The following is a 21839-nucleotide window of genomic DNA, read 5'->3' on the forward strand; positions in this document are numbered from 1 at the left end:
CAGCAGATGTGCATCAGGGTCTTTAATCTTTCTGGAGGTTATTTGTTCCTGTCAGTTCTCTAAAATATGAAGTGAATAAATAGGGAATTTTATCTTTGTACATTGCAATTTCCAAAGTGCTCATGAGAAAGGACTGCTTCTGACTCTCCCTTACGGATATGCCTTACTGGCGCCTGGCGGTTCGGTAAGACAGAGGGCGGCTGGGCTTCTGATCAGCTGGCTCTGGAGGTGCTGGGGAAGCGAGCTTCTGACTCTGCCTTACGGATATGCCTTACTGTCGCCTGGCGGTTCGGTAAGACAGAGGGCAGCTGGGCTTCTGATCGACTGGCTCTGGAGGTGCTGGGGAAGCGAGCCAGGGTGCAGCTGCTTTGAAGCCAACTGCTCTTTCTCAGTTGTCCACCGTCTTTTCACGGTAGTCACGCTATGGGATGTACGCATAGTTGCTGTTTCAAAAGGCCTTACGGATATGCCTTACTGTCGCCTGGCGGTTCGGTAAGACAGAGGGCAGCTGGGCTTCTGATCGACTGGCTCTGGAGGTGCTGGGGAAGCGAGCCAGGGTGCAGCTGCTTTGAAGCCAACTGCTCTTTCTCAGTTGTCCACCGTCTTTTCACGGTAGTCACGCTATGGGATGTACGCATAGTTGCTGTTTCAAAAGCCTCATGCTGGTTGCAATGTTTTATTCAACTGTGATTTTTAAGAATGCTTTTGAAGTCATCCCACCAGTTTCATGAGAGAGCAGTTGTGTTGTAGCAAAGGTGACTGCATCTGCAAAGAGCTGTTCAGATATTCATGCAGAGCATGACCGTGAATAGTTTTCCTAATGTCACTGATTCTGTATAGTTATTGCTTAAAATGATTCTTTCTAGCTTGGTGACAAGTTTCAAAATAGACATTTTAGCTGCTTTACTTATTTGGGAAGCTGTGCCATATTTGTGGTTACTGTGCACACTAAGTCATGATACGGCAAGGTCTGCGGTGGAATGAAGCTGCTAATACAGAAGGTCCCAGACTGTGCTTTCAAACAAGCGTATATTACTCCTTTAGTTGGCATTGGATTGAAAAATGAAGAAATAAATGGGAAATAGTTTTGAAAATTGTCCTGTTTGAAATGAAACCTGTAGTCACTGGGCTGTAAAGGTTCTGCTCTGGGCCTCTTGCACTGTTGCAAATTAGGTTCCAGATAAATAATTATATGTATATATTCTTATAACATATAAGTATAACCAACCAATATATAGTGCTGATAATGTGCTTCCTAAAAGCCCTGTGTTTTACAAGTATAATAGCTCAGAAATGTCCTGTCTAATAAAAGCCCTTGGACTTTGAGATCACTCTCACAGGATTCCTGTATAGGGTCTTCCCCTCTGCTCCAGCTGGACTGATCCCTTGCTACTGACTCATGAGCAACACATGGGTTCTGAAACCAACAGATAATGAGGTGTCAAGTGCATTTACTTGGACTTCTGGATTTTCATTTGGCTCAGGTTTGTGAAATTGCCTTTTCATAATTTCAAAGCAAAGGTTGTGCTGCAGTTTAAATGGGTTTTTAGTTAGAATATTAATGATATAGAGGAAATAACAAAAACGTCTGAATGCAGAAATTAGTAGTTTCAAATTCTTCACACAAGTCTTCTGCAGTGCGTAGAGAATATCCTTCATGGGGATTCTTGGCAACTGCTGTCATTAGGAATAGAGAACAAATCTATTTTTCCTCAATATTGTATGAGAATCATAAAAGGATATAATTCATGCTTAAAGTACTGACATCTCTTCCGTCTGGAAGCGATCCTACACCAAAGATCACCTGTAATAGCAGAGTTCCCTGAGGCAGCTGTTGGTAGCTATGGCTTTTTTAACTTTTTGTATTCATGATACTATAAAGATTCATCACAGGTAGGAATCAATTTTGGTAGATCTAAACTGTTTTTTAAAAAGTGTACTGCAAAACATCGGCAGCTGCCAAACTGAAAAATATATTGCTGTATTGAAAATGTCCAGTTCCCTAAGACAGTTTTTGGTCTTTCTATCAATAGTACAGACTTGATTCTGTTGTAAGTTTCTCAGCTATTACAAAGCTATTCACAGAACTCATTGTATGTTACGTCATTTGGAGGAGAAAAAAAAGTGCAGCATCAGAACGGAAAGTATTTAATCTATTATTTCCATCTTCTCTTGCCGTACCTGCTGCATCTACTTTTTCATGAAGCTCTTGCTTGTGGTTATTTTGCAGAACAGAATAATACAAGTATGTTACTTACGTCATTTGGAGGAGAAAAAAAAAGTGCAGCATCAGAGCGGAAAGTATTTAATCTATTATTTCCATCTTCTCTTGCCGTACCTGCTGCATCTACTTTTTCATGAAGCTCTTGCTTGTGGTTATTTTGCAGAACAGAATAATACAAGAAACACAGGATCTCAGAAATATTCACACCACTGTTTGGAATACCTCTGACCGTCTGGTTCTTAGAATGAAACTACTTAAACCAGGATAAATTTTTCTGGTTTTAGTGCTGAGATACCAAAGCACAAGTTTGTGAAATATCTGCCACCTTGATTTAAACCAAAACTCACTCTAGAAAATAACAATTTGGTAAGAGCTAGAAGTGGGAAGTTTGCTTCCAGAGCCTGTGCTGCTGCCCTCTGTCTCCTGCATTCTTGAATTATTTGAAGCTGGCAGTTAGTTGGGCACTTTTTATAGTCTAGTCTGCATCTGTTGTGATATTTCCTCCACATGTTATACCTGAAAGGTTATTATATTATCTATTGCTGAAACCTTGTAATTACTTTTGTTCGGTGAGCTTATCTGCCTGATACTGGATAAATAGTCTCATTTAAATGAAAAATGTCAGAGGCCACTCTGGAGCTCTTTTACCACAATGCTGATATTTGATATTTTCCTGTGCTATTATAAGAGGGATAATGTGATACATATGCCACTCAGGGAGGAAATGAAGCCTGCCTTTGGGAGATTGTACTTGCTGTAAGATTGATTTGGACTCCGTTTTCCGTGATTCCATTTTTTTTTTTTTAAATCAGAAAACAAATTGCTGAGTATCTGTAAGTGAGGAAAACTGTTAAACTAAAATTATTTTGGATGTTAAAATCCAATCATAGTCTTATTCCTTTCGGTGAAAGTAGGGCTGAGCGTTAGGTGCTAAATAAAAATATTTCTGATTGACTGTGCAAGCAGGAAAGAGCACTTGTGCCAGAGTCTCCCGAAGGATGCTCTTGTGAAAAAAGGGAAATGCCATATAACATTTTTAAATAAGCGTCATGAGAGGAAAAGGTTTCCAGTAACACCAAAGTTAGATCCCATGTAATGGAAAATGTATTTGTTTCAGATATCTCTTCAAAAGGATATAAAAATTGCTGAGGGCTTTTAGGACATTAATAGAGTGCTTTGGATGTCTGAGATATAAATCATGAGTCATGCTGTGAGAAAGATCAAAGTCAATGGAGAAACTTAATTTTAAATTACTCCAACACTTCAATGTACATCAACAAGGAAAATGAATGCAATTTGGACAATAAGGATTCATAAGAGAAGGCCAGTCAGCATAGGAAATAATTTTTTGTGTAAGCTGTTTGAAGTTAAGGTAATAACTAGATCAGGCAAAAGAGAAGCCAGCTAGCAGAATTTATTTGTGGCTGAAAGGAAACAGGTTTTTGAAAGAAACAAGCAAAAGGAGAATATCAATTATATTCCTAATTCAGTAATAGGACCCTGATGGCAACAGGACATTCAAATGCAGACAATGGGGACAAATTTGACATAAGCATGGGGAGGAAGACCAACGTACTGATTTAAAACGTTTATCTAGAATTGAATTTCACTTTACCTGCTTGGAATCCTGCTGGGTGTATTTAATAACATCAGAGCAATAAGTAAATGCTCTGTAATCAGCAATTTGGACAGTAAAGCTGGTACTGAGCCGTCCACAGTATGTTTACTACTTGTACCTTACACTGTTGTTCTGGCTGGTGGAAGGAGCCACCAGACCTTGTATCCCCCTGAGAACTGGTGTCCAATTTTGACTTCAGCACAATATTTGTCTTTTTGTCAGCTCAGCTTTCTGGAAGATGGATATTTTTCAGTGTCCTATACATAAAAGTGGAAGATACAGGGTAAATACTTCCCAAAGTGTTTTATTTGGGCAATTTTATGATAAAAAAAATTTTAATTCATCTGGAAGCTAAGGTAGTGCAGTCGTACCTGCAGCAAAGTATTCAACACAACACTCCTCTAGTGCCAGGAGCTTTTCATGTTTTGCTGTTCAGATGAATGAAGCAGGCCTATTTTCCACGGCTAATTAAGCCTGAGCAAAGACTACACGTTTGAATATAAGAGGGGGTAATTAATAATCATACCAGTGCTTTGAGTTGCCATTATCGAGTTGAACTCGCTATTGAGGCAGTGACTTGGAGCAGGATGGCTGTATCCTCATTTAAGCTAGTATAACCTTTAGAACAAAACGTATTTTTACACTATAAGGGCTTCAAGTCATAAAACTGCTTCCCTTTATCCGTAAAGTAGTAGAGAAAAGACTCTTGCCAGTTAAATAAATATATTATCAGTGAGCATTTTTTTCATGTTATTTTCACTTCCAGTTTCACCCCATTACACCTCTCAGAGCTTTCTTATTTCCCCTGTCTATTGATGGTCTTGGCTACTGGCTATTGAACAATGCAGACGTTAACATGGGGAAATACTGCTTTAAGTTCAGATCTAATTCAGAGTTTTGCTTATTTTAACTGCTGTTATCTCACATGTGACTTAAGGAGTTTCACTGGGATTTTTGGGTTTTGTTTGTTGTTGTCCCATCCTGCCCCCAAAATTTGTACACTCAAGAAACTAAGGGAGACCAAACTCTCTCCTCTTGCCCAGTTACTCTAGGTTTTTGCTGTGCCCAAGATTTCCTGTTTATAGTTTTATACTACAACTTTATAAAAATCTAGCAGTTATATAACATAAGAATAGTTCCTCTGCTCTCATCTCTACCAGCCACTCTTATTGCTAGTTGTTTTCGTAGATCAGTTGCAGAAATATACCACAAGTTGTGTCTGAATAGATCCACTGGGAGGATGACAAATGTAAACAACAAAAGGTTTCTATCTCTGCACTTCTTAAAAAAGGGAAGGTGAAAAACAGTGAAATGGACGTAAAATTTTAGGTAGGCTTAGACATTTTGAAAGGTTTGGGAAATTATTTTGGCTGTCTTCCTTTGCTCTTGTGAAGTAAATGTTACCATGGCCACTGACTCAGAACTGATCAGGAAAGAATTCCATGCACACTGTGTTTTTATATTAAAATTAGTTAACACTTTTGCACACTCTCATTCTGTTAGAGGAAAATACAATATGAGAGAGATTTTCTCACTGAGCTTTTTCCAGGCAGTACTTAGTACTTATGGCATAATTAAATACACCAAGAAGTAGTTCAGTAGTGAAGTTACCTGCAGCCCCACAGGTGAATTTCGCTGATGGAGTACATGTGCACTAACCTCAGAAAAATATAGTGGTTGCGGGAGGGGGAGAGGCTGCTTTAGCGTGTCCTTACTCTTTGTTGCTTAGGGTTATGCCTCATTTTAGCTGTGCCCAGTGACTGAAGTGCTTAGAAATGGGTTAGAAATAGGTCCCTATCAAGTGACCATCACACCGATGTGGCTGGAGATGGGGTATTTTTGGTGTGCTTGTTCCAGCAAACTGTCTGGAAGGAGCTCTGCCCCCTTGGTCATCAGGTGGGACTTGGTGATGTCTCTGTTTAGAAGCAGTCAGCTCTTCTGCAAAGGCTTTAGTGGCAGCACTGAGTGAGGAGTTCACTGCTGAAAGGCTTCCTCACCGGCTGCCCATAATAGCACCATGTGATTCAAACACACTCCTGCCTCTCTGGGCTTAAATCTGGGCCCTGTGAACTAGAGAAATCCTATATTTGCGATTAAAAATTCAGCGGTTGTAATAACTTTCTCATTTTCAGACAGTCAGGGATGATTCTGAGACCTTGCTGCAATGTTTCTATACGAAGGTACAGCAAAACACAGCAGCTGGAGGAGGGGAAGGTGGAGGGAGGGGTTTTTTTGTTTTTTCTCTGTACAGCTTTTTTCCAGTGGGGAGTGTAGGTTCATGAATACCACAGTCTTAAACATCTGGGTTTGTGTGTGAAATTGTACCTCGGTGCTCACTTAGTAAGGAGTTGTTTTGTTAGTATTAAAAATCAGCTCTGTCTCCCTTTGTGGGCTGTATGCAGTGATGGAGCATGTTATATGTCATTGAAGCAAGCCTGTACACCACATGGTTAATCCCGCAAAGGAAAACATCTCCCTGGGGTTTTCCAAAACTCAGCGTCAGGAGTAGGGTGAAGGACACGGTAAACACTTCCCATCAGCATGAGGCATGGAAGTCAGCAGCTGGCCAAAGTCAGACAGATGCACTCTTCTGTCAGAACAGCCACAGATAGGAGCTACAATTACAGAAAGTAGATATGTGATGGCAAGTTTAATTATTAACCACTTTCCTGCATGCCTTTGAGTAACAGTAGTATCAGAGCACAGAGTGCTGGAAACCCTAGAGCTTTGTTGAAGCTGCATCCTTGCAGGAGAACGAGGAGTACTCTGAAATAGTGTAGCTCTGCAGCGATCTACCAGGGGTGAACTGCCCTATTTATTTTTTGAATTATTTGCTCTTGGGATTTTTGCTGGTCTCAAAGGTATTAATTTTATAGAGCTCACCTTCTTACCAAGGTATGGTTTGTCAAGTGTAAACCTCAGCGCTCTTTCTTTACAAACTAATTCCAGACCTACAGCTGTGTGTTGTCTGTTTTAATAAAATAAATTCATACATATCCTCTTGGATGCAAATTCTAGGCTAATTGATGTGGTCTGTCTCTGTGATGAAAAAGTATAAGGCAAAGTGTTATCAGGCGTCTGGAGCTTACTCTACCTTTCTAGAGATCCTTTTATGTAAATAAGTTCAAACTTGAATTAGTATTTTTTTCTGAAAATTCTAAAAATATATGTGCGTACACATATATTTGCATTTGAAATGTCAAGTGCATCTTCCAGTGATTGTTGTTAATCTTGGCTTTTTATGCATCCTTCCATATATTTTATAGTTTCCGATTAGTAGAAGTATCATTTTTAATTATGTTTGGAAATGTGCAGTGCAGATTGCTGAAAGGAGAGGCTGAGCGCTCTTCATTGCAAAAGCATTTTTGCCCCTAACACCTTGTTTCTGCAGTCACAAAGCATTAAGCTCTAGAGAAAAAAACAGTCCTGCAGAATCTTTTGACAGCTTGCTTAGTCACAGTATATGAGAAGAGAACCCCAGGAGGTTCATTGGCAATGTGTCACATTGTCTTCACTTCTATTGTCAGCTCTGCCAAGAAATATGAATGATTGCTTGGGTCTGTGAAGAATTTATGAAAATGCTGTTCCTGGTGTGAGAAGCAACTGCATCCCAAACCAAATCACCACGCGCTGGAAGGAAGAACACGCAGAAGTTGATGCAAAATAGTAGCCATGGATTTTGTTGTTTTGCTGAGTTCTTCTTCCCAGCATGGTGTTTTGTCAGAACTTTGTGATTTTGTTGGTAGAGGGAAGTATATTTTTGATGTGTAGGTAACTAATGACTGGTGCTTGCAGAAAGTCAGTTTATTCTGCGGTTCATCCTGCTGTAAACAATACCAGCCAGTGCTGTTGGCATCATTTGCTGCTAAGGTTGTGCCCTCAGTGCCTGTCACAGGCAGCCAGTGGAGACTGGAAACTGATGTGATGTATTTTTTTAAGTCAGTGAGACTTAAGTATGAGAAATGCTTAAGTATTGGCAAAACAAATACAATAGCAAGGGATGATGTTAAACAGAGTTCAGGTTCTGTCTGATCCAGGGTAATTTTTTGGAGGATAAGAAGAAAAAAACACATTTCTAGGTGATCAGAGAAAGTTTACAAGACATTGTAAATCTGAAGTCCTTGGAGCCCAGATAAACTTAGTGGAAAATGATAGAAACTTTGAAAACCTAACACAGAACATTCTGGTTGTTCCTTCATAAATCATCTTCTGAAACTCAAGGAAAAGAAGGAAGAGTTTAATTTCCTTTCTGCTGAAGAGAAAAATACTGCAAAATATTGATACTTGTGAAAAAAGAAAGGTCATTTTCTGTGACTTGTAAAACTGTGAGTTGTTTTACAGCAATTAATATGGAGGAGTTTTTTTGTAGTTAAGAGGAAAGAAGTGTACTAGTTGTACATTTTATGCAGAAGCAACTGTTTTCATGGAGATATATGTATATATATGTACACACACTCTCCTCAAGAGAGAAAGGCTGCAGTAAACTGCACTTATACTGAACCCCATTGAGCCAAGTAAGAAGATGGGGAAGGAAACCCAGGGTCACTGTGGAATTTCATCTAAGAGATTAATTTATTGAGAAGTCTCTTGGTTTTCCCATAAATGGGTGGAGTCATTTTTATACTAGAACATAGAGCCCCTGGCATGGGGAGCTACAGAAGGATGCTTTGTGTGCTGCCTGGTAATAGGACTTACTTTCTAACGTCAGCAGCCATTCAGCATACAGTGCCAAGAGGATGCAGGTGTTGCAGAAAGAAAAAGAAAGCAAGCAATTTAAGTAATTCCCCTCTAAGCTAGTGCTTATTCAACCAAGTGATGTGCAAGAGCAATGCTTATTGATATCTTGAAAAAGAAAAAAATGCTGTAATCCCTAGCTGTAATTGGGAAAAAAGTGAACATTGAGGTAGTATTTAATGTAAGCACGCAGAAGATCAAATGCAAAAAAAAATACCACCAACCCGCAACCCAACGCCCCAAAACAACTCCTAATTATGAGTAGTTGTCCCTCTGCTGATTTTATGAAAGGTGCTGTTCACTAAAAGCCTGTAATTTTCAGTTCCTGGATAATAAAAAAGAGGTGGAAGGTATTACATATTTCTATATTTTGCAGTCAACAGAAAGATTGTAGTCTCCTCTTCCCCTGCTGTTGCAATTGCAGTCTTAGGTAGATAAGCTGAAAGCTCAGAATATGGCGCGGTGTCGGTCCACACGGGCAGGAGATGGTGTTCTGCCTGCAGTGGAAGAAGGCGGCTGCTGTTGAGGAAAGGAGTATGTACATGTTGTACATCATACGTGCATTTCAGACAGCGATTGTTAGTTCTAGGGGTAAGAGCAAATTGCACACAGTGTTTGCGGGGAGGCTAAGTAAGCACTAATCAAGAGGAAATCTTCTGCCTCAGCTGTGCTACTTGTTTCCATGAAGAGCAAGGACCTGCTCTGCCTTGAAGAAAATACAGATACAAATGCCCTGAGACATTTTTTCCCATATCAGCCTAAAATAAATGAGGTGGGTAGAACTTTGCCAAAAGTATGCTATCTTGACTTTAATTAATAGTGCTAATTTCTGTTCCACTTAATATTGCTTGTAGCTGTTGAAGACAAATTATGTAAAACTGTATCGAAACACATTAACCAATCCAGATAAAATCTTGGCTTTTTGAGATTGCAGAGTAGTGAGCACATACACAGCGAATGCTCCGGATTTCGGTGTTGTTCTGGTTTTGTTTTACAGAGTCAAAAGTTTCCTAACTTCAAAAGCAACTTAAAATCTTTTTTTTTTGGAGGGCGCTCAGGATGTCTCATTTTGGCTTGAAATGTGGTTTGAGCATAAATAGGCTTTTGTGAGATATGAGAATTCTGTCATCATGTTCCTGGATTTTTACATGTTGTGTTATGGTAAAAACAGCGGGCAGATTGCATTTATTTATCTGCTGGAAAAGTCAGAAGATTTTTCTTACTTATCTGGGAATTTAGGAAAAATCCCTCTGGGAGTTACAACATGCCTGTGTGGTCAAGAGTAAATCAGGTGCATAACAGCTCTGTCTAATACTCCAGACTCCTTAGGGCAGAAGCTGCTCTGCGGAGAGCAGGGTTTTGCTGTCATGAACATTACTGATGTACTTCTGGAAGTGTTTCTTCAACATGTTACTTGTTTCAAGTTTATGTACTACAAAAAAAAAAGAAAAAGTGGATGCCAGCAATGCTCTGCTAATTTTTTGCATGTCTCTTATTTATTTATAGGTTCAGACTTCCAAGGGCAAAGCAACACCAATGCTTGTGGGTACAACTTGTGTATTGGGGTTTCTAGTTGTGCTGGGAAATGACTCAGTTGCTGAGACAGCAGTGACATGAACTGTGGAAGTAACTTTAGCTACCCAAAAGCAGTTATTTTGCAAACTTATGTGACCTAAGTATATTTATATTTATATTTACAGACATAAGCTGGTTCTCTAAAATATGCGTGGAATTCACTTACACCCGTGACATGCCTGATACACACACATATCTGGTGGTTGGCTTGCTGACAGTATGGGAAAGTACTGGCTCATGGCACACACAGTTCTTGTCTGTCTCTTTGAGAACCTAGCCTGTGGCCTTTTTGTGTTTCCTGTTCTCAGTGGGCTCTGCTGAGTACATACGGATGAGAGAGGAGTATTCTTAGTTATTTTTATGACTGTAAGATGAACCAAAATTTAACTTGTTACTTTAAACTAATACTTCATCAGGTCCACTTATTGCCTCCCTGATAAAATACACACAAAAATACCTGTCGGACAAATCAGCTGTCTAGGGAACCGATCACAAATGGAAGGTTTTTTTATTGAACTACTTATTTTTCTCCATTTACTATCAGAAGTGACCTTTCACATACTAGGTACTACCAGCACTTTGAGTAAGGCATACAGATTTTCGTTGCTTTGGGGCTTCTGAGAGCCAGGGCCCAATTAGAAGCTTTCTCTAAAGATAAGTGAACGGGACAAAGGATGCAAAATAAACTCGAGGCTTCTGGCTGAGCATGCAGACATCTCAGATAATTTGCTGGGTTTTGTTTGTTTGTTTGTTTGTTTGTTTTCGCCAAATCCTCAGTCATTCCCTTGTCTCAAAAGAAGTTTTATTTGTGAAGGATTTCTTTAAAGTTACTCCCGTTAATCACAGAGTTCGGTAGAGGTTTGGTGGTGCTTCTGACAGATATTCCTGTAAGGAGGTGAAAATAATAGAGATTTGTTCCTTAATACTGTAAATGACAGCAGATTCAGCAGCTGTTGATTGTCCTCCTCTGTCATTGATACTGCGCTGCACCAAAGTGTGGTAAAACTTGTTTCCGTCTGGACTCCTTTATGTTCTGTAAGGGAGGGTGTCAGCATTGTAGGGATGGTGCCTTGTTCCTGACGTAATGGGTGCTGAGGTTTTCATTATTCTGTTTCCAGCTCAAGGATGCCTTTTTGTTGTCAGGATCTTTGCATTTCCTCTCTTCTCCAGTCCCCTCAGGTTCCTCCCTTCCTCAGAGATTTTTATACGGAGAACAAGAAGGAAGACGGGTATTTGGGTATTCAACAGGTGGTGGAAATAGTAGCACACTTTAATGTTCATCAAAAAAGGATCTGTCGCAAAGCCAAGTAACTGACCTTTTCTCCCTGTCCGTCATGGGACTTTTCAGGGTGAGCTGGGCTCTGCTGCACAGTGAGCTTGCGTGATGTGCGGAAGTTCACAGAGTATCCTCTGAGCACACGCAGAGCTCAAGGGAGCTCTGAGAATGCCCGTTATTAGGTCCTTTCTGATTAGTCCACCCTCCACCAGTGTGTCTAGGTGTCACATGCAGACTGTGTGGACTTTTTAGGATTCCTTCCTTCCTACTGAAGCCTGCACAGAGTATCCCACAGTTGTGGGGTTCACAGAGGACTAAACAAGATGCTTCTTGCTCCAACTATAGCCATGGTCTGCATGGAGAAGTTAGGTTCAGTTTAAGACTGTGTTCATTGTGGAGGTCAGAGGGAAAGGCTGTGCTTAAAACAAGCTCTTTCTCTACCTCTTCCCTCAAACCCTCCAGGGCAAGCATGGCCAAGGTCCCCTGTTGCTACAACTGGGAGTCAACTCAGAGACGCCGAAGCAAGTCAAGGGGTGGGCAGACTGGGGAGGAAGGAGGTGTAAGAAGTTGATGTAGGTGCCCTGCTGTCTTAGCCACTGTTGCCCACATTAGGTTTCCAAACAGCAACTCAGAAGCATTTTGTTTGAGATGGCAGCATGGCTTTCTGAGCCTTATGTGGCTCAGAAGAGGCAGATGTTCTGCACTGCATTGGTCTTTGAGGTTTAATGCATATATTATATTGTTTGTCAGTTTGTGGTATCCTTGCAGGCTTTGTGGTTAGGGGTTCCTCCACTGAGGCCTGCTTTATTTATCATTCAGCATTTTAATTGCACATAAACCTCTGTATCTGCAGCTCCTACAGCAGGCATCTCTCTGAAGAAGCCTTAAGATGTCATAATATTTGAAAGAGAAAAATGTGCATTTTTTTCTAGCACCTGTAATTTAGGTAGCAAAATAATTGGGTAGGAAATATCTCTTATCTCTTGTTGAATCTGATATGAAAGACAGTTACAGCTTTTCAAGCATGGCTAAAACTATGAATTATCCTACAATATTTGGATGGATCTAATTTAAGCAGCTGTCAGACAGAAATATTTTAGATTCTGTGTATTAGTAACACTTGCAGAGGGGCTGTGACTGTTTCCAGAGACCTTTTTGTTGTGTGAAATGAGAGGAACTCACTTAGAACAGTAAACTACTGTGGAGATATTTGAAGAAATAAATTGCTTGCAATAAATAATTGTTCCTAAGAGAGAGAAGGAGAAGTTTGAATGGAATTTAATCATTCTTACAGCATCGTTGTGAGAGGCATATCAGAAATTCTAGGAGGTCTGTTAGTTTAAACGTTGGCATACTGTTCAGATTACTGTAAGAATTATTCTTTGCCATTTCAGGAGCACTGGGGATATTGGTGTGCAAGTTTTATTTTATGTTATTTTCCATGTGAAGGACACGTTCAAAAAAGTAGGAAAAGTCTTCAGTAATCATATTACATCACTGTTAACCAATAAAGGCTATAAGGACCTTCTGTAAGACAAATCACAATCAGAACTTAAGTATCAGTTGGCAATTGGGCTATAATTCTGACTAGCTTTTATCCTATCTTTTGATATGGTACAAATCCTTCCTACCTAGCCTGATTCTCAGCCTGGGGCTTTAATATTCTGCTTAGTGTTCATTTTATTTGGTTTGATGCTCACCTATTGTATTTTGCTGAAGTTTGTTATTATGCTTTGCCTGAGCTGAACTGCTCTACCTGATGATGAAAACAAGAAAATACTGTCTCTCCTGCAATGAGGATTTATTTGAAAAAATGTAATCTAGTGGAAGCACTTAATGCTGTAAGGGTATGTGTGCCTTAATCCAGGAGACCTGCTAGTGATGCTCTGAGCAGTTAAGATTATGTAAAGGAGTTGCACAAAGATCTTGAATCTGCAGATTTATTTCATGTTTCTAGTGAGATACCCAGTGGGTGGGTACTTGCACTGTAGACATGTGCTTCTCAAACTCCAGATGCCACCAGAACCTGAGATGCAGCAGTGCTTTGCAAGTGATGCATACCTGAAAGGAGTTGTTCCTGGTCACGTGCAAAAAAGGAAGGTGACTGCTTGGTAGCTGTTGATTTCGTCATGTTCTTAATACCCAATGTGGAAATACTTAACTGTTGAGTATGTTGGGTAGAAGAGCTTGCCCGTGTGATATTTTCTATCTCGAGTCCATTTACTTGCAGAGAAAGGGAGGTAAAAACTAAAGATCTCTCAAAGAAACAACCTGCTTACAAGAAAATATTTGAAAGGCTCTCTCATGGCATTGAAAGAGAAATAATCCAGCAACCTTGTGCAAGCAGCAAAGAAACAGGAAACATAACAGAGCTGCATGTTCCCAAGTCTTTTAGTTTCCTCAGCTTTTTGCAATGCAAGAGTCCGTAGATGCATGCTACAATGATTTTTTTCTCTGGCAGCTTTCATGTTGCTTGAAGGTACCAGAGTATTTTCCATGTGATAGTAAGATCTATCATCTCTGGATGGTCATGTCTTCAGCCATGAGAACAAATGGTATGATTTGCTGTGGATCCTGTGTGGAAGGATGCTTGTATGTAACAGCACATGCAAGGAATGTCCTTTAAAATATCTGAGTGGTCTAAGGCCAAGATTTCCCATCTATTAAGAAGGTAATATGAGATCTGACCACCTGAGCACAGACGATTATGTTCAGCCTGCACCTCCTGCAAAAGCTATCTGTATAAGGTCATGATACACCAAACAAAATTCTCTGTGAACAGGCAGGTTGCTCTAATTTGTGCTGTGAAACTTTGAGAAATCTCCTTATTGTATTCAGTTTTCATAGCCTCTATCACAAATTGCAAATTTTAAGCTGTTCCTGTAGTTTTGTCTTTTGGTTGTATTAACTGTATACACTTATTGCCCAAAATGGTGTGTACAGACCTTTTTTTTTTTTTTTCTTTCTCTCTCAGACACCTTGGCTCTGGAATACCAGACAGTGCTGGAACGGGTATCCCTATCAGGTAAAAGTTACAGTGCTGACTAAAATAAATGTGACACCTTTGCACAGCTCTATTTTTATTATGGTGGAGCTTTGTGTCAATATGTTACTGTGAATGGGCTACTCGTCGTTTCAGAACATTGCTAGATGCTCCCCGTTTTGCTTGAATTCAAGATGAGAAAGATTAATACAGCTGTCACAGCTGTTTTGAAATGAAGCACAGGATCTGAAAACAGATTTGGGAAATCTAACCGTGAAAGCAGACATCAGCCACAGCAGTAGAATGGTCATTTTTTTACGAACTTTTGAGGATAGTGAAAGTTTTATCAAAGCCTCAGATTCAGTGGGTTGGGAAGAGTTCTCATAGTTGTTATACTGCATACAGAGTGAGACTTAATCCCTGGCAGTTGGTGTGATCAAAGAGGAGACTAAAGAGAGAAGGTGGGTTTCTCCTTCAGGTACTTAAATAGGGGCTATCTAGTTATGGCCTCATGGAAGCTTACAACAAAAGAAGGTAAAATTAATGAGAGAGTTGAGAATGATTTCAAGTCTTTATTTTCAGCAATGTCTGAATTTTAATGGATTAAAAAAAAAATCAGCCTTTCTCTCTGTTCTAGGTCAAAGTGTATAACTTAACTTCAAAGAAAGGACTTCAGTAGTTTTTCTCCTTTACTAAGGAGAAGAATGCCACTGTTAAAGTAAATACACTTCCAGGTTGTGTGCTGCTGCACTCATTCCTTCTTTCAGTCCTCCAAAAAATTTATCTCAAATTTGAAATTTGATTTCCTTAAAACAATTTTCAAAAGAACAATAAGAGTATACTTATTCCTTACTACACTGCTAAGGTTTTAACTAGTTCCAGGAATATTTAATTTGTATGTCAAAGTGCTGGACATCTTTGACAGCAGCACAGTTGCTCCAACGCTGTGCAGGTGCTGCAGTAACACCAGGATTAACTGTAGCCCTACAACTCCAGAAACTATTCTCTGACAGGGGAAGAAGGAGGAGGACAAGTGAAAAGAGAAAAGTAGAAATTTTATCTGTCATTATCTGGTTGGGCAGTGGCTTCTGAAGTTTGTATACTCAAAGAGCTGTGAGAAGCCTCTCCTGGGCTTTCCATTAGTTTGTGCTACTGGACATAGTTGTTAAAGAATGGGATATATTTAAACAGAGAAGTCAACCTGCTCTAGAGGATTCAGTGTGTTTCTCAGAAAAGAGAACCCCTGAACCCTGCCGTGGCTGAACCACTGCCTCATTTTGTCCCTTGGTCTGATACAAGTAGCTTTCAACAAGGATGTTGTGAAGATCAGTGAATTAATTAAATGCTCCCTTTTGTTATTTTTAATAATAACAGTAAGGTAGCCCTTTTCAGGAAGAAGTATTATCATGTATATGGGCTAGGAATGGACTTCGGAAACCCTTTTGGGAAAGCTAAGAGATACCTGTTTCCTCAATAACCTTTGTATAACAGGAGGCAACAAGAGATTAAAGTTGTGAAATATAGTTTTTCCTTTTGTTATAAATCAGAGATAACAAATGTTTCAAATATGACCTAATAGGATGGCCTTAAGAATTTTTAATAACTTTTGTGCATAACTTTTGGTAGCTTTTTTAATGAGTCTGAATTCTAATTCTAAACCTGAGCTTCTTTAAAATGCTTCTGGTTTTGTTTTATTTTTAATTTAGCATCCAGGAGTCTCAATAGAGATCACTGAGACATTGTACTAGCTGCTATCCAAATATAATGGACATTGAATTCCAAAAGCTCCAGTGAAGAGTTTGCAATTTAAGGACTCTAATCTGTCTAGGGCATATTGCTCTGTTTATTTTTGATTTATTTTGTTGGTTTTTTTTCCCTAAAGGACAGGGAGGAAAAAAAAAGTCATTGCCATACTTCAAAGTATGAAGAAGAGTATTTTCTGAATGACGCATGAATTCCCTGTGACAGTGAACAGCCCTGGACAGGCTGAACAGGAGAACTGTGTTTAGGTTTAGGTACTACTGTTCTGGAAGGTTGTGTACGTGTTGGAAATAGTTCAGTGGAGATAGTTCAGACCAGAAATCTTGATCTGAGAAAGGCTGAATGAATTTGGTCATTCAGCCTCAGAAGAAATAATGACTTAAATTCCACCCAGGGACTGGAGGGTGAACTGAATTACAGTAGGGAAGCAGCAGAAGGAATTGAGTGGGGAAGTTGTTGAATATTCATCCCTCAGAGATTTTAGGAACAATCATTTGTCAGAATTGATATGGCTGCAGTCACTGGTGCCTTTTGGTCCTGTTTGCTACTATTTTTGTGTTATTACATGCAAGAAGAGATTTACTTAAAACATAAGATGATGAATCTTACTGGTTAGAGAACATATTTCCCAGACTTATGAGAAGAATGAGGTCATTCAGAAAGTTAATTACAACTTTCAGAGGGTGGCAACTAAACTTACTGTGTCTAAAATCATGCTACTAGTGGAGAGGGCCCAACAGAAAGCAAATCATCAAATAAAAGTCATTATCAAGATCATTGTCTCAGGGATAAAAATGTCTACTGGGTGCTAATCAGGATTAAGTACTAAGTTTTCAATTTGGTTTGGGTTTTTTTCCTTAACTAGATAGAATTTCAAGTAAGTTACTCAACACAGCATTGCAGAAATCCAGCTGGACTTACTGTAGTCGTAGTCAAATGGATCATTTAGTTGACAGCTCTACCCGTAAGCACAGAGTAGTCCTATTGAAGTCAGGTGTATGGAGAACTGAAACCTAATGTTTAAACTAGGTTAAAATACACTATTGATCCTTTCGTAGAGGGAAACCATGATACCTTTAGAATCCCCTAAGTTATCATTATATATGGCTTTAGAAATACTAATGTTATTGTTAATAAAGTAGCTGACAATCTTAATTGTATTACTAGAAGTTTTCCCCAGTGAGTTCTCTTGCAATAATGAGTACAGTCATCGCAGTTTGTTGCTAACTCATGTTCTTTTTTTAATTACACCTAACTAAAAGCTTACTGGCAGTCTCACTACATCAGAAAAGGGTTATATTTGCCCTAGAAATGGCTTCAAAAGATTGATTTTTGGTGTACACATTTTTCATAAAGTATAAGCATATGTGTGTCTTTAAATAACCCACATAGCGGGCACTTAAGGACTGTTTTTCAGTGGTGAAGAACTGGTCTGCAAAAGGGAATGGGTAAAAAAGAGACCACTGAGATGCCTCGTGCCAATGGAAATAGCTCATGCCCTGCTTGGGTGCATGGTTCCATCAGTGCAAACTGCTCTAGAGATGATTCAGGTGATCCCTCAGGAGATGCCCTCAGGAGCTTCTCCTGTGCCAGTGCCCCTCTCTGTCCATGCGATAGAAGATGTGACTAGCAGGGAGGCACAACTGAGTGGAAATTGGAGTAGATCCTAGGACTAGCTCTCTTAGACTGGGGGCTAAACAGCCTACGAGTGCCACCAGTTACATTCTTTGAAGTTACCCCAGGTTGGTTTGGCTTGTGTGTCTTGTTATTTTTATTTCTTTTACTTTTAAGCATCTGTGCAACCATCTTGTATATCATACAAAATGCCTGAATAAATTTATGTTATTTTCTTCTTTCCAAATGTTAACATGTTCCCAGAAAATGGTAAAATTATTTAAAAGTAGGCTTTTATATTAGAAAAAGCCCTGTTTAAAGCTCAGAACATTTTAATCATGAGCAGATGAGATTATATACTAGCATTACTTTTCTGTAATCTGCTCTAGCATTGTTTCTTTGGCTGTGCTTTAAACCCATGTCACTAATGTACAGCAGGATGTTTCAAGTAATCTTTCAAAACAGACTTAGAAGTACTCAGCATTTAGTCTGTTCTTGGTTCTGATTGGTCAACATAATTTTTTGATATTGCAATATCACAGTACTGTCAAGATTAAAACATGAGAGTAGGTTGGGGAGCTTTATTTTTTTGGAGCCATCAAAGTTTGAGAGAGGCAACCATCATCATTTTTCTTACATAGGTTGCTCATGTATAATTCAATAACCCCCTGTGATTAAACGTCTCCTATAGACCTCAGCTGCCTGTAATGTCATTTACACTCTATTAACCTTTTCTCATCTCCATCTTTCAGCCACTGATGCCTGACCTTCATTATTACTACATAGTTGAATTGTCATTCTACTGGTCCTTAATGTTTTCTCAATTCATTGACATCAAAAGAAAGGTAAGAACAATGAGACTAAAAACACTGAAAGCTTTAAGCACGTATCTTTCTTGCTTTGAGGAATGTCTGTATTACCTGTGCAGTGAACTAGAAATGCGGTTCTTTTTAGTCACCACCTCTTGCGGATAATCATCGCTGAGAAACTACTGTTGAAGTGCTTGGCTTACTCTGTTCCTTGTTACTATGATGTGGGTTTTTTCTGCCCGTGGGAAGAAGAGCCTGGAGTAATCAAATATTCAAGGAGAAATAGCATCAGCCAAAAAAACCTTCTCTTCTCATACACTGACTTGAATGGAATTGAACATTTAGTAGCTAGTAGATGTACTGTTTCTTCTAAGAGTTAAGTGATGAAATATCAGTGACAGAGCAAGACTGCCTCATAAATTCACAGTATCATTTTGTTAAGATCTATGAGGGCTTTCATTTTTATCATTTTTATTCTACAAATGGATGGTAAAAACAGGGATACATTTAATATTAAAAAGTGATGTTACATTTACTCTTACCTTTACATTTATGAAATTTCAAGTAGCTGAGCATTGCTTTTAAGGGACTATTAATCAAGAAAATAAAACTCTGTCCAAATAAAAATATTTTTCCAGTATCAGTAGCAACCTGTTCCTTGTTCCTTCATCCAAGTTCTCTCCTCCTCCTCCTAGTCCATAGAACAGGCAGCACAACTGTCATTCTGTAATAACAGTCCATGGAGCTATTCTTGCGAGGCTTTTTAATGTTGCAAAATTATTTGTTTAAAACATTGGCCCCGGTGGTCAAGAAGGCCAACGGCATCCTGGCCTGCATCAGCAATAGTGTGGCCAGCAGGACTAGGGAAGGGATTGTGCCCCTGTACTCAGCACTGGTGAGGCCACACCTTGAATCCTGTGTTCAGTTTTGGGCCCCTCACCACAAGAAGGACATTGAGGTGCTGGAGCGAGTCCAGAGAAGGGCAATGAAGCTGGTGAAGGGTCTGGAGCACAGGTCTGATGAGGAGCGGCTGAGGGAGCTGGGGGTGTTTAGTCTAGGGAAGAGGAGGCTGAGAGGAGACCTTATCACTCTCTATAACTACCTGAAAGGAGGGTGTAGTGAGGTGGGTGCTGGCCTCTTCTCTAAAGTAACAAGTGATAGGACAAGAGGAAATGGCCTCAAGTTACACCAGGGAAGGTTTAGGCTGGATATTAGGAAAAATTTCTTCACTGTAAGAGTGGTCAGACATTGGAACAGGCTACCCAGGGAGGTGGTTGAGTCACCATCCCTGGAGGTGTTCAAGAAACGTGTAGATGTGGTGCTTAGGGACATGGTTTAGTGAGTTAGGTGGTGTTGGGTTGGACTTGATGATCCTTGAGGTCTTTTCCAACCTTAATGATTCTATGATTCTATGATTGGGAATGATTATATAATATTTTTACATGCCTCCTTCTACTGTCATTTAATTAAATGATTGTAGGCTATGCTAATGGAAAAATCCCTGTTTACCAGAATTTTAGCAGGAGCATAACTCTGGAAAGAGTAAATGAAGGATCCAGTATGTCCTGAATAAATTCATCTGCTATTTGGAATCACAGTGTGCTCCTGGGATACTTGTGTCAGAGCTACATATATAGGAAAACACCTCTCTATTTGAATTTCCAGTTATTTCTAGAAGTAGAAAACTCAAGAAAACATCCACAAATTTTAAGTCCATATTGGAGGGTAAACTGTAAACAAAACAACCAATTTAGGATGAATACATGTAAATCGCTTGCTTGCATTGTCTATAGCTACTAAACATTCTGTTAATCATGAGCTTGAAACAAGTACAGCTTCACTGTTTCAAAAAACAGAGATGCAGAAGAACAGTGCTCAGCGGAGATGTATTATATTGGATTTAAATCAAGACTGACATTGACTAGTATGCGTAAGCTGCAGGTGGCAGCAATACTGAATAGCCCTTTGTCTCTGTATCAACCAAAACCAAACCTCTGCAGCAATGTTGCAGGATTGTTTGGGTTATTGCCGCAGAAATGTGTTGTGTCTAATCAGTCCCCCTACATTCATATTCAGCCCTCTGCACTGTGCAATTAGTTACATTTTATTTTCTTTGTGTACCTCTTGAGGGAGAGGAAAATGTAACAACATTGCAATTGCAACCATATTGCAATTTTGCAGTACAATGCATCTTTAGAGAATATTTAATTGATTCCTGACTAGTTGCTTTGCTCATGTGAAAACTAATTGGAGGTTACCTGAACACGACCTAGGTTCAGCGCTGAGGTACTTTTCTGAAAAGGGCCATTGGGAGCAAGACCTTTCTCAATACATCTCATAAGCAAATGCTATAGCTTTTTCCCTCATGACTTGGAGAGTTTATTCACATTGGTGAGCTGAGCACAGAGCTAAAACCTGATCCTGTCCATAGTACAGGTGCAAATAAACCATCTTCTGTGTCTGTTTCTCAGTTACATGTAAATGACCTGTACTTGTTATCAGAAAGACTTTGGAAGAGCCTACTGTGGAAATAGAATGGGAGATGGAAGTGGGGAAGTGGATCACTAGCAGCTAAGTAACACCCCTGCTGCGGATTTGCAGTGCTTGAACCCAGAGCACCAGATCAAAGCAGTGTCCCATGCATCTGCTGTGTCTGAAAATGTCCCATGTCCAACAGAGAGCAGGAGCACAGTATCTGCAGTGAACGATAGCAAGTCAAAAGCCTTCATTATGAACACCCTGCAGGAAACAGTGGAGATGCCATATTTATAAATAAACTATTAGATCACTGACCAGTTTGGACTGTGGAGACAGTGCTTTTTGTAGTGTAAGCAAAAATGATAACTAGGAAGATCAGACTGGAGAAATGTGGGCATGTGCTGGTGTCATACAGTAAAACTGTTCTGTAGCCAGGGGTGAGTGCAAGCTGTCAAGGAAACCTATGAGATCAAAAATTATAGCACTGGGAGCTTCCAGTCGTTGACAAAAAGCACTACAAGCTTGACAGAGACAGCAGCTCTTGCAGCACCATAGCAGTTATCTTTTAAAGACCAGGTTTGGTTTAAAAAACATGGAAACCTCTTAATGTTCCCAATATAGAATCACGGAATCATAGAATGGTTTGGGTTGGAAAGGACCTTAAAGATCATCAAGTTCCAACCCCCCTGCCATGGACAGGGACACCCTCCACTAGCCCAGGTTGCTCAAAGCCTCATCCAGCCTGGCCTTGAACACCTCCAGGGATG

At 39.7% G+C, this 21839-nt stretch overlaps 1 protein-coding gene across 1 annotated transcript in view; it reads left to right on the forward strand.

Annotated features, from left to right (window-relative positions):
- CERS6 (ceramide synthase 6) overlaps positions 1 to 21839 on the forward strand; it is a gene marked incomplete at its 5' end in the record, with an annotated part of 86927 nt that overhangs the window by 37604 nt on the left and 27484 nt on the right. Inside the window, 2 exons of the mRNA XM_010073241.1 lie at positions 14402 to 14452; positions 18538 to 18630. Coding sequence (XP_010071543.1) covers positions 14402 to 14452; positions 18538 to 18630 — 144 coding nt within the window. The remainder of the gene's footprint in view (positions 1 to 14401; positions 14453 to 18537; positions 18631 to 21839) is intronic.

Source organism: Pterocles gutturalis, unplaced genomic scaffold (assembly GCF_000699245.1).
Source record: "Pterocles gutturalis isolate BGI_N339 unplaced genomic scaffold, ASM69924v1 scaffold7682, whole genome shotgun sequence".
In the NCBI taxonomy this organism is placed as follows: Eukaryota; Metazoa; Chordata; class Aves; order Pterocliformes; family Pteroclidae; genus Pterocles; species Pterocles gutturalis.